This window comes from Chelonoidis abingdonii, chromosome 3 (genome assembly GCF_003597395.2).
Source record: "Chelonoidis abingdonii isolate Lonesome George chromosome 3, CheloAbing_2.0, whole genome shotgun sequence".
NCBI lineage: Eukaryota > Metazoa > Chordata > Testudines > Testudinidae > Chelonoidis > Chelonoidis abingdonii.
In genome coordinates, this window is record NC_133771.1 from 153,186,328 (window position 1) to 153,199,147 (window position 12,820).

The window sequence follows — 12,820 nt, forward strand, 5'->3', positions numbered from 1 at the left end:
AACAAGATTAGCCCTGGTATCGGTCTAGTGAACTTTTCTGAATTCCCCTATGGAGGTAATGTGGTGAAGCGTTTCTTTCCAGAAGGGGATTCTGTGATGTGCTTTCTTGAAAAGAAACAACAGTTAAAGGTTAAAGGGACATTGGTTTTGGAATTAGGCATGGCAATGGAAGTAGCGGCGGCATCTAATAATTCAGGTGCTGCTGTGGATAATGTAGGAAAAACTGTATGTAAAATACAAAAGAAAGGATGGCCACCACTGAGAGAGAAGATTGAAAAGGTATCAGTAGTGACCTTTTCTAATAGTGGTCCTCAGGGAAAAAGAGGACCAGCAAGGTAGACAGAATGGGGGAAAATGAAATAAAAAGGAAGGCAAAGGTAGAAATTTTAGTAGGAGACAGTGGAGACCCTCAGACTCACTGAGGAGTTGAGTTTGAAAGTGGCTATTGCAATATGAGAGCAGGGACAAAATTGACAGATTGCATACTGCAGAGCTGCTCAGAAAACTAGCGGACTACGAGGGAGCTGTACCCACATTTTCCCCACCTTTCAAAAATTCAGTATAGGGAAGCCAGGCACCCCCAATCTCCCCAGTTTCAGCACAAGATCCTGCTGGTTTAGGGGCACATTTAGATCAGGATACCTGGGGAAGACATGACATTTAATAAGGGAGCATTTAGACTAGATATGCTGATACACGGGTGCCACTTACTCATTAATTAGTACTAAGAAATAAGACTTGTTTGGATCCCCAGTAACAATAAAAAGATTACAGGGAGTCATAGTAGAACAGCAGAGCATAAATAATGCAACTATTCGGTTTGTCTTAAAAGCAGATAGAAAAACTTGGAGATTAAATAACTGATTTTAGACCACTTAACAAAATGATACTTATCACTGCCCCAGTAGTGGCAAAGTACCTGGAGGTCATAGCATCCAGAGCTGGAGGAGCTCAATAGTTTACAGTCATTCTTCCCAACTAAAGCAATGGAAAAGAATTATTAATGTGTATAACTATTTAGAAATAAGATTACCTAGTAACTAGGGATGTCAAGCAATTTAAAAAATAAATTGTCATTAATTGCGCTGTTAAACATTAATAGAATACTATTTATTTAAATATTTTTGGATGTTTTCTACATTTTCAAATATATTGATTTCAGTTATAACACAGAACACGAAGTGTACAGTGCTCACTTTATATTTATTTTTAATTACAAGTGTTTGCACTGTGAAAAAACCCAAAAGAAATAGTATTTTTCAGTTCACCTAATACAAGTACTGTAGTGCAATCTCTTTATCATGGAAGTTGAACTTAAAAATGTAGAATTATGTAAAAAAAAAACAAAAAAAAAAAACGCAGCATTCAAAAATAAATTTTACCACTCACCTCCTGCACAACAGTTCAGAACTCCTCAGTCCTTTCATCAGCAACTCTACAAGCATCCTCGTAAGCGTCAGAAGACCAGTGGTCCCATCCTCTTGGTCTGCCCATGTAGTCTTCAACACCACACACTCAGTCTTTGCATAAGTGATATTTGAGTGCATCTAGAGAGCCGCTCAGCTGCCTTGCATCCCATCATACGTGCAACCTGCCCCCTTTGGGGGACATCTAGCACTCTTTTTACCAGCTCAGAGTGCAATAACAATGGACAAGTGGGTCCTGGATGTCATTCGACATGGCTATCTGATAGAGTTCATGATGCTACCTCATCCACATGCCTCATCGCAGGACTACTCTCATGACAGTATGCTTGCCCTAGAGGTAGACTCCCTACTGCAAAGGGGATTGATAGAGCCTGTTCCTATGGCATTTCAAGGTGCAGGGTTCCATTCCACTTATTTCCTGGTTCCCAAGAAGAAGAGAGGATGGAAATTAATCTTAGATTTCTGTCATCTCAGCCACTTCATACGTAAAGGCAAGTTTCATATGGCAACCCTTGCAGCCATTATACTCTCAGTAGAAAGAGATATGTGGTTTATGGATCTTGGTATGTAAGATGCTTATTTCCATTTAGATATCCATCCTACCCACAGACAGTTCTTGAGATTTACAGTAGGCCCACGACACTTCCAATACAGAGTTATACCATTCGGACTCACTGCTGCTCTACGGGTCTTCACCGGTGTCAAGGGACTCTTATATTCCCTTATCTCAATAACTGGCTGCTACAGTGTGATCCAGACAAGAGGCTCAAGCTTCAACCTCTTTGCTGCTCCTATTCCTTTCCTCCCTAGGGTGAACATATCCCACACAGTCCATATAGTACTTCAGGGCGCATATTGATGTGGTCTATGCACGTGGCTGCATACCAGAGGATAGATTTCAGGCCCTGCGGGCACTGATTACCACAGTGGCCGCTAGTGCTTCTGTTCCAGCCAGAACTTGCCTGTCCCTTCTTGGCCACATGGCAGCATGCATGTACGTCACTGCCTTCACTCATCTCCGCTTCTGATGCCTACAGCTGTTGCTCAAGAGAGCCTATTATCCAACACGCCATTCTATGGACCGCTTACTAACAGTTTCCCCTGAGGTTCTCTGTTCCCTTCAATGGTGGATGGACCCAGTTCAGGTTTTCACTGGGATACCCTTTTTCCATCTTCTCCAAGCATGACAATCATCACAGATGCATTGCTCGACAGATGCGGTGCCCACATGGGCAAACTTATGACACAAGGACCTTAAACCGCTCTTTGCATGGTAAGGACAGCATGTCATGCATTTCTCCCATCCATTCACTCCTATCATGTCATTCTTATCATGTCAGACAACAGTACCACCATTTACTACATAAACAAAAAAGAGGGCACAAGGTTACCAGCGCTTTGTGTGGAAGCAGTTCATCTCTGGGACTGATGCATTACCCACAAGATCCTGTTGTCAATGGCCTGTCTTCTGGGGACTCAGAACATGATTGCGGACTCTCTCAGCAGGAAATTTGTAGCCAACCATGAATGGGAGTTACACGACTTTGTGATTGCCACCATTTTCGACTGCTGGAGGACTCTCCTCTCTTTGCGTCCAGCACCAACAGCAAATACTTCCAGTACTGCTTCTGGGGAGGGCTTGGCACCCTTTCCCAAGACAATGCCCTCGTTATCCACTGGTCAGATCAGATCAGTAATGCCTTTCCTCCCCTACCATTGCTGCTGTGTAGCCTATACAAGATCAGATGTGGGGGAGCTACGGTCATCCTGATCGTCGTGTTCTGGCCTCACCAATTCTGGTTTTCCCTTCTTCTCTGCATGTCCCCTGCTTCTGCTGCCAGCTTTTCTGGAACTGCTCACGCAACACAGCGGCAGGATCAGACATCCCAATCCGCACACCCTTCACCTGAGAGCTTGGTTTTTGGATGGGCATCTTCGTTAGAATGCAGAACAGGATGTCCTCTCAAGTAGCAGTAAAGAATCCACGAGGCAGTCCTATCGGGCCAAGTGGAAACTTTTCACCCCCCTGGGCCCAGCCATGGCCATTCCTCTTCTCTTGGACTACTTCCTATCCCTGCAGGAGTCAGGACTCACTCTCAACTCTGTCAAGATGCACATAAGAGAAATTAGTGCTTTCCACCCGCATTTAGAAAGGCACTCTGTTTTTACGCACCCCTTGACTACAAAGTTTCAGAAGAGCCTCCTACAAACTTATCCTTCCATTCAATGCACTGCTCCCCAATGGGATCTCCTCTTTGTCCTCACAACACCGATGAAATTACCCGTTGAACCACTAGCCTCCTGCTCCCTGTCTCTCCTCTCCATGAAGGTCACCTTCCTAGTAGCTATTACTTCTGCGGGAAGAGTAGGCGAACTGAAGGCAATAATAGTGGAGCCCTGTAACCATGTTGAACTCACCCCTGCGGCGCCTCCTGCTGGTCTCTCAGGGAATTAGCTCTTTTCCAGCCTTCGGAGCACCTTCTGCAGGTCGGTGTCCCGCTGTTGCTGGCCCCCATGTCCCTCCCAGAACCTGGTGCCCCTTGTCTTTGGGGTGCTGCCCCTTGTCAATACCCCCACAGTGTCAGGGTCTCCCCACCAGGGGAACCCCCAACCCTCTATTCCCACCTTTCCTCAGTCATGGGCTACTGCCAGGCACCATCTAGCCCCCACTCCCTGGGGCAGAGTGCAGTGTAAAAGCCACTCATCATAGGCAAGGGGGTTCAGACCTGCTGACTTCCTCTGCCACCCAATACCTTTATGGGCCTTAGACCAGGCCCTGAAGCCTGGGGAGTTGCCAGCCTGGAGCTCCCCTGCTCCTCTGGCTTTCCCCAGCCCTGCTTCACTCCCAGTACCCTTTCTGCAGGCAGCCAGGCCCTGCTCTCTCTCAGCCTGGAGAGAGACTCCTCTTGGGTCTCTGTCTCACATCATTTTTATACAGGCCAGCTTTGGCCTGACTGGGGCATGGCCCAGCTGTGGCTACTTCCCCAATCAGCCATCCCCAGCCACAGCCCTCTCCAGGGCTGCTTTCAACCCCTTCCAGGCAGGAGTGGGCGATCACCCCTCTACAAGCCCCCATTTACCACATTCCATAAGGATAAAGTTTCCCTGCACTTGCGTCCCCAGTTTCTGCCAAAGGTTGTATCCCATTTTCATCTCAACCAACCCACACACTTACGTGCTTTCTTTCTGAAGGCACACACCTCAGTGGAGGAACAGAGCCTTCATTCACTCAACGTCTGTGGGGCCCTGGCCTTCTACTTGCAGAAGATGAGATCATTCAGGAAGTCCGTTAGACTTTTTATCGCTATAGCAGAAAGGATTAAGGGGCACGCAATCTCTGTTCAAAGGATTTCTCAGTGGATTTCAGGATGCATTACACTCAGCTATCTGATATTGGGACACACACACACACACACACGGTGTATACCTTCTCTTCCCAGTACACCTTGGTGCAAGACTGCAATGGATAACCTGTTCAACATGGCTGTTCTTCGTTCCACAGTTCCATCATCTTTCTTCTCACTATGTACCACTTGTTAATCGCTCTCAGTGGAATACAATAGGGACCATCACTCAGAAAAGATGATGAGGTTACTTACCTGTAACTGGAGGTTATTCAAGATGTGTGGTCCCTATCCGTATTCCAATCCCGCTCTCCTTCCCCTCTGCTGTGGATTTCTTGGTTCACAGTGGAGAAGGAACTGAGAGTGTGGTTGTTTCACCCTGCCCTTCATCGCCTTGGATGCAGCCATGAGGCAGAGCAAGGGCACATGTGCAGACCAGCAGACACTACTACTTTCAGAATCTCCAGCTCTAGATGTACGGCATATGCATATAAGCCTCAGTAGAATACAGATAGGGACCACATATCTTGAAGAACCTCTAGTTACAGGGAAGTAGCCTCCTCTTGTAAAGATGAGGTACTGAGATGTCAAAAGAAGAGGTGCTGGAATATATTGAAAAATTAAGGAGTATCAGTTGCCAGTTAAGGATCATAATGTACATCCATGAATTCTGAAGGAACTTAAGAATGAGGTAGTTGAGCTGTTAACAAAAATGTGCAATCTTATTAATATTAGCTTCTGTCCTGGAGTATAGTAAATGCATCTATTTTTAAAAGAGTACATGGGGTGATAGTGAGAATTATAGACCAATAAGCCTTACAACAGTACTGGTAATTACAAATTTAAAAAATAGAAATAGAATTATATAGCACCTGGATGATCTTGGTATGATGGGAACTAACCAACATGGCTTTTGCAAAGTAAAATCATGCCTCAGTCATCCCTCAGATTTCTCTGAATATGCCCCAAAAATCAGCACACCCATCTAGACATCTGTGCACCAGTGAAGTGTGTGGTGTGGTGTGTTTTCTCGTAGAGAAATATGAGGTCAGGGTTAAGGTTTTGCTTAATAGTGAAATCTTAAGGAATGTGGTGTATACGTAGTGTATGTGTTGGCAGTATATGGGACTTTTTTTTTATAGAGTGGTAGGGTCTGTCAATACAAGTAGTGAGTATGACTTGTGAAGGTGAAGGAATCATAAAATATATCTTAACTGGACATATACTTGTTTACAGTTTTGTTGTCTCCTTAAGCAAACTTACCACTTTTAATCAAGTTTTCTGTTTGTGGGATATTATGTTCAAAATGTTTTATGACAGATCTTCAGTGTTCTGATTAACTGTTGGATTTATATTTACAGGCTATCATTATGGTGTTAAATGTTTTTCCCCCCTTTTGCTTTGACTTTTAGTGGCAATAAAGTGCAGTAAAAACAAATCTAATCACCAGGAAGCTTTGCAGATACTTTCTTCAGCTCGACTCAACCTGCGTGGCTTGTCATCCAAAGCAAAGGTGAGATTGGTTTAGAAATATCTCAAAGAATAAGTCTCTTTGACTTTATCCCCCAGCCCACCTCCTAAATAGAAGACATTTATAGATCAGATAATGCCCATGAATCACATTACACTATAGAGGGATGCTCATTTCTGCTTAGTTAAGGGTCATTATTATAAGTCAAATTTTTCTCTCCCTGGCTTTGCCTAAACCAAACCAATCATCCTGAAGTTTCACAGGCAAATCCTTAGCCCAAGTTAGACTTTTATTGGAAAATGTCACACAAACAGGCACAGGTGGTTTGGAGGGTTGGAAGGTTTCAGAAATTGAGTTATGTTTTATTTTCCATATGTGGATAGCATGAAGAATGCCAGGCAGGAAACCATTCTGGGAGCAGGGATTGTAGGAGACCATCTGAAAAGCAATGAGCTCCAGCTCTACATAGATTGTAAAATCTGCCAGAATTATTGCAACTCGGCATTATTAAATATTTTTTAAAAATTCCTAGACAAAATATTTTAAACTGTAGTTAGGTGTAAATAAACATAACACTAAGCTTTTTTGAAAATGCCATAAAAATGTGACAATTCAAGAATAAAATTGAAAATTTGTAGCTATGCAGTCATCGTTAATTCTGTCCCTGTACAACCATCAACATTTTATCTTTCACTCTTCCTTCCTTTCACTGTATGGTGAAAGGTGTACTCATTTTTTAACTAAAGCCTGTTCCTGAATATATTTTTGTTGAATAAAAACTAATGTTCCTATCTGATTTTAAGATAGCTTCATCCTGTATCTGTACTTACGCAACGTGTGTAGAGTGTGAATTACAGAGCATAGGTTTTATATACACGTAGATACATTACAAACTTGGCTAACTTGGTTCTCACCATTTAAGTACTGTAATTTAAACATCTGGGCCTAGGAAAGTTGTATCTCTAGATATGTAAAAGTAGCAGAGAGTCCTGTGGCACCTTATAGACTAACAGACGTATTGGAGCATGAGCTTTCGTGGGTGAATACCAATGCATCCGATGAAGTGGGTATTCACCCACGAAAGCTCATGCTCCAATACGTCTGTAAGTCTATCAGGTGCCACAGGACTCTGTGCTGCTTTTACAGATCCAGACTAACACGGCTACTCCTCTGATACTCTCTAGATATGCTGACTTCATGACTAATGACACTTGTTTAAATGCTGACTCCGTTACCTCTTGGGAGTACTGGGAAATTATTGCTGTTTGTGTGTTCTGTTTTGATTCAGTAAATAGAAAAGGACTGTATGTCTATTCTTTAGACTGAGTATGACTCTTGAAAGGAGGCAGGAGTCCCTGGCATGAGTGATGTAAACACAAGTCCAGGTGGTTTAAATCATTCTGTATGGTGCAATCTTTGGAAGATTAAGGATTAGAGTCTAGTAAAATGTGTTCTTAATTCCAAAAGTTACTGATGAAATGAACTTGTATGTTCCTGGCAGATACGGGTGTCTAAGTTTCTGGCAGTTCTAAGAGAAGTGAAATGGGCAGAGATTAAGTTGCTTGGGTGATCTGAATTGATTTTTCTATATGTTCCAATTTTTTGTCTTAAATTTTACACTTCACAGTGCACTTCCAAATTTTTTTGTGTTTTGTTTTTTGTTTAAATACTAACCCCTTCAAAAGTTTAGTGTTATATATGTCTGCTCAGCAGTAACTCCAATATAGCCATTTTTTCACCTGGTTCTTGTCTTTAGTTTGAGGACTCAGTGTTTGGGGAGCTTTTTGAACAAAGTACTGTTCTTTCAAGGTACTAAGAATGATCTTAGGTCTTAGACTAGTGACTTGTTCTTCAGAAGAAAAGAAAGAGCAGAGAAAATAATTAAAGATCAACTTCTAAAGCTTCCTCACCAGCAGAGATAATATGAACAAATCAGTACAGTTTCTATTAAAGTAACGTTGATTAGTCTAGTTCTTTAACAACGTTAAGAAAGTAGCGGATTAAAAAAAAAGTCAGTGTAATGTAAGTAATGCTGAGCCAGCGTAAATTGACTAGCTGCATTACACAGAAAGGACCTAACTTGGCTGCCAAATTCCTAGTTTGAGTTTGCTGGGCTGAGTGTCCAAAAAAAAATCGTATGTGTAGTTGTTAAAATGAACAAATTTATATTTCTGTAAGAAGGAGTTCTTTGTTCAGTGACAGAGTGCTTGTGAAGCAAGTTGTTGACTCATGCTATGGAGATCCGAACAAACTTTTGTTTATATGTCCATCTTATTTTCATATATTTTGATAGTGGTGGTGACATATAAATCCCATAGCAATCCTTATACCCTTCGTTGGTTTTTATCCTATCATAAATTTAGGCTTCCTTCTGTCTTTTAGTCATTGAGTTTGACAAAGTGAATCACTCTGTATATTTCCTTTGGATCAAAAACATGACATCTATGGCCAGATTTCCCTTTTGATCAGAAGCATGACGTTTATTCTGCCACCCATATTCATGCTAAGTGGTACCTCACTCCTCAAATAGTCCCATGCATTTCAATGAGACTAACTTGAGGAAAGCAACATGACTAAGGGTGGCAAAATTTGGCTGTCGGGTAGCATTGCCTTTTAGTGGATAGTACAAAGGAATGACTCAGAAAGTCTTGAGATCTAATCCCAGTTTTGCTACTAACATGTTATATGAATTTAATCCAGGGATCAGCAACCTTTGGCATGTAGCCCATCAGGAAAATCCGCTGGCAGGCCAGGACGGTTTCTTTACCTGCAGCGTCCGAAGGTTCAGACGATCGTAGCTCCCACTGGCAGTTCCCAATAGGGGTTGTGGGAAGCGGCGGCCAGCACATCCCTCGGCCCACATCACTTCCCTTAGCCCCCATTGGCCTGGAACGGTGAAATGCAGCCAGTGGCAGTCGCGATCAGCCGAACCTGTGGATGCTGCAGGTAAACAAACTGTCCCGGCCCACCAGTGGATTTCCCTGACAGGCCACGTGCCAAAGATTGCCGATCTCTGCTTTAGGCAAATCATTTAACCTCTCTGCTTCACTTTTCCTATATCTAAAGGAAGGATTACAGTATTTTACAGGATTTATTGACTGTGAAATTTTAAGAATATAAATCACTGTATAAGTGCTTAGCATTATTATTACACTTCAGCTTCTTGTTTTCTGTTGATTGAGTTAATTATTGACAGACGCCTGCAGCCACCCACTCATGTTCTGACATCAAATGTGACAACATGTTTATTTTGGCAATCTGGAACAAATTATATACAGTATAACATACTAGGAAAAATTACCAAGTCAGTTAAAATACAGAACGACTTCTACTTTACCAAACAGATCAGTCCACACAACAGTATTGTGTGAACTTCAGTGTGAAGGGAGGGTCTGATCTTGCTTACTGAGTTTAGTGGCAAAACTTCTTAGATTTTATTAGTGGGAGGAGTGGGCCTTAACAGAAGCCTGGCTTTCCTAGGCAGACTGGAGAATGTCAGGAGTACTGAAAAGGAAACACACTCTGAGTCTGAGAAGAGAGTGATAGTCATTCACGTCTATGTGTGCCTTCTGTTTGTTCACCACAAAGTGGCATTGGTGGATCAAGTTAAGATGAGAGAGACAACCATGGATGCAAAAATAAAAAAAAAGAGAGAGATCAGAGGTCATGATATGCAAATTGGGGACTTTAATTCTGTTTGTAGGATGATCTCGCTACATATAGTTTAGATTATGACTGTAAATATAATTAAATATTGTTTTTGTTATGCAGCAACTTTTTGCCGATGCAACAAGCAGTGAGGTTTCCAGTGACTTAGTTGGTGAAGTAACAGCTATGGACAGCTTGATTGCTGAACTGCAAGAAATGAGCAACCAGCTGAGGAATCAGTGCTGAGATAAAAATAAGATTTCCTAGAAGGAAGACAAGGATGACATGCTTTATTTGCTCCAGTTTCTGCTGATGAAATTGCAACAACTGTTAACACATAACACAAATTTTTAATAAATGTTTTCCTGTACAATATTGATGTCTTTACAGTCAGATTCCCTAAGCTTCTAAACTGTTTTTAAGGTCATGTCTACTAAATCTCTTAAATTGTGTGTCTGCTTCTGTGGCCCTGAGTTTTCTGGAATAAAACCAATTGTATTTATAAGGCATTTATTTAGGATTAGTTCTTCCTGAGTGCATTATATAATTGGCTCCAGGATATAGCTGTACAGTGCTGCAGAGTGGAGACAGTAAGAGATCCCAGTGATGTTATAGCATAGGAGGAAATGCAAAATGATTTAGATCTTGTCTTAATTGGAAAAAGAGGAAAGGTGAGAAATAGGAAAAATTCTAGTTTGTTATGTTGTTTTATTTTCTTTTATCTCAAGCAAATCATGTTGTCCAAGTAGCTGGGTATTTGCAAGGTGAATATTTAATGAAAAGTTATTAAATGAAAAATATAGTGATGGGCATAGCAGTATTCAACTTGCATCATTTAAAGTAGGGCCATGAGACACGTAGGGAGACTTATGAATCTCAGCCACCAGTTGTTTTTTTTGTTTTGTATTTTTTTAAGAATATCTACCTTTTGGTACAATCTGGTTTATTTCAAAAGAAGAAAAAATGCTTTTTAGAATAATTTTCGAGCCCTAGCACTAAATCATCTCTGGAAGGAAAGTTTTACCATTATCAAGAGAGGTGTGAAATCCATCACAGGCAGGGGACCCTCCCAAGTTCTCCTTTCTACCTGGTGGCAGATTTTAAACAAGAACCATCCCACCACCACCTTGGACACGTGTGTCTTAGATTCAGCTGTCTTGATTTTCAAAATAAATAATGATGGCCACTGATTCTGGGTGGCATACACATTTTTAACAGAAATTTGAAGATGTGCAGCATGAGCTCATTTAGCAATCTGGGAGTAAACCCTCATTATTTTCCACTTACACACATCTATCTACCCCACTATAACTATTTCTTCGCTTGATGTGGCCACATGTAAGGGTCCTCCTCTCTTCTAATGCAGCCTGTAGTGTTCCATCCCCACCCCACTCACTTTGCAGACATCCTCCATTGCACAGAACATAGACAGCTTTGACTTTGACCCTGACTGATTCTGTGTCTGGCCACTTCTCTAATAGTACATCATGGAAGACTTCACAGAGTTCATGGAAACTAAAGCTACCTTCACTCTGAGATATCGGACTTCTGTACTCCTCAATACAGCAACATTTGACTCAGAATCTCAAGAGGAGACAGTTGCCAATTAGGGCAAAGGCAACCCTATCACTGCAAGAACTTTGGTCTTCCCCCACCTCACAATGGAAAACTTCCTAGCACGGCATGAGGACTGCCACCCCCATCCAGACAGTCCTAAATTCCTAAATTTGTGTATTTTCACTGAAACCTGCCCCTCACAAGCCCAAGCCTGCTGCAGCCTCATGGATTATTGGTGATTCTGTGACCCCAGAATCCTCTTGATGAGTAAATTATGGAAATTGGCAAGCTTCCTGGCACCAAAGCTAACCTGTCTTTGACTGGATACTGAGCTGGCTGGGTATACTCCCATTTCCAGGATAGAAGGTGACTTTTAACATGAAGGAATACCAGCCTGCTCTGCTTTTAAACTCCTGCCTCTCCTCTTCTGTGATTCTGTTAGAGCATGATAAGGGAAAGATCAGATAGCTTATCGGGACAGCTAACACTGACTGTCTCAGTACTCTAAATTTGGAAGAGACTTTTGTTCAATTCTTGATGAGCAGGAAAATTAATCCCATGTAAACAAATTGTACTGTCTCCCAAAGTGTGCTGGACACTTCCCAAGCAGGGGGATGACATGCACGGTGCCGAAGAGGTTAAAATGTAAAAAAAGACACACAAAGGGAATGGGAAATGGATAAAGAAGGAACCAGCAACAGTTGTCAGGACAATTGTGAGATATCTACTTATTGGTTTAATATTTCTGTTTTTAAATATAAACTAACACCAGCTTCTTTGTAGTTATTACTAGTTCCTATTACAAACCTCAATTACTTTTCATTTTAAACATTTCTCTTTAAACCCAGCTCAGCTATCCCCTTGCCCAGGACTTCCAATCCACACCAACCAGGCTGTGAATGCAACCTGTCAGACAGGGTCCTCTATAGCGTCGTCCTAAGAATCTTCCCCACTACCTATGCACAAATCCCCAGTGTGCAGAGATATGAGAATCCAAAACAGTCACTGCTGATGTAAAAAGATAGTGGAGGCCCTTCACGTTTGGCCTGCCAATTAGTACTTGTCATTACTTGATCTCCTGGTGCAGAATGTAAATGATTCTTTTAAATCTGTTGGCTGCCTGTAATACTAGTGATGGAACATGACTAGAGACCTTAGCAGCAGTAGGTGAAGTTGCTCCTTTCTAAAAGATCCCAGTGGGTAGTTTTGGGCAGTTGCTCATCTGCCCAGAGGGTTCCGTTATGCAGGATTCCATAGAACTCCTCTCTTAACCCTCTTGTTCAAAAGGTTATATTGGGCTATTAGATGTATTCATGAGAAATTTGGACTACAGCATGTTCCATATGCAAATAATTCTCTTCTCCCTATCCATC

At 42.0% G+C, this 12,820-nt stretch overlaps 1 protein-coding gene across 1 annotated transcript in view; it reads left to right on the forward strand.

Annotated features, from left to right (window-relative positions):
* TTC27 (tetratricopeptide repeat domain 27) overlaps positions 1 to 10,399 on the forward strand; it is a 231,511-nt gene extending 221,112 nt beyond the window's left edge. Inside the window, exons 19-20 of the mRNA XM_075064235.1 lie at positions 6,184 to 6,284; positions 10,014 to 10,399. Coding sequence (XP_074920336.1) covers positions 6,184 to 6,284; positions 10,014 to 10,136 — 224 coding nt within the window. The 3' untranslated portion in view covers positions 10,137 to 10,399. The remainder of the gene's footprint in view (positions 1 to 6,183; positions 6,285 to 10,013) is intronic.
* Positions 10,400 to 12,820: the final 2,421 nt, after the last annotated feature.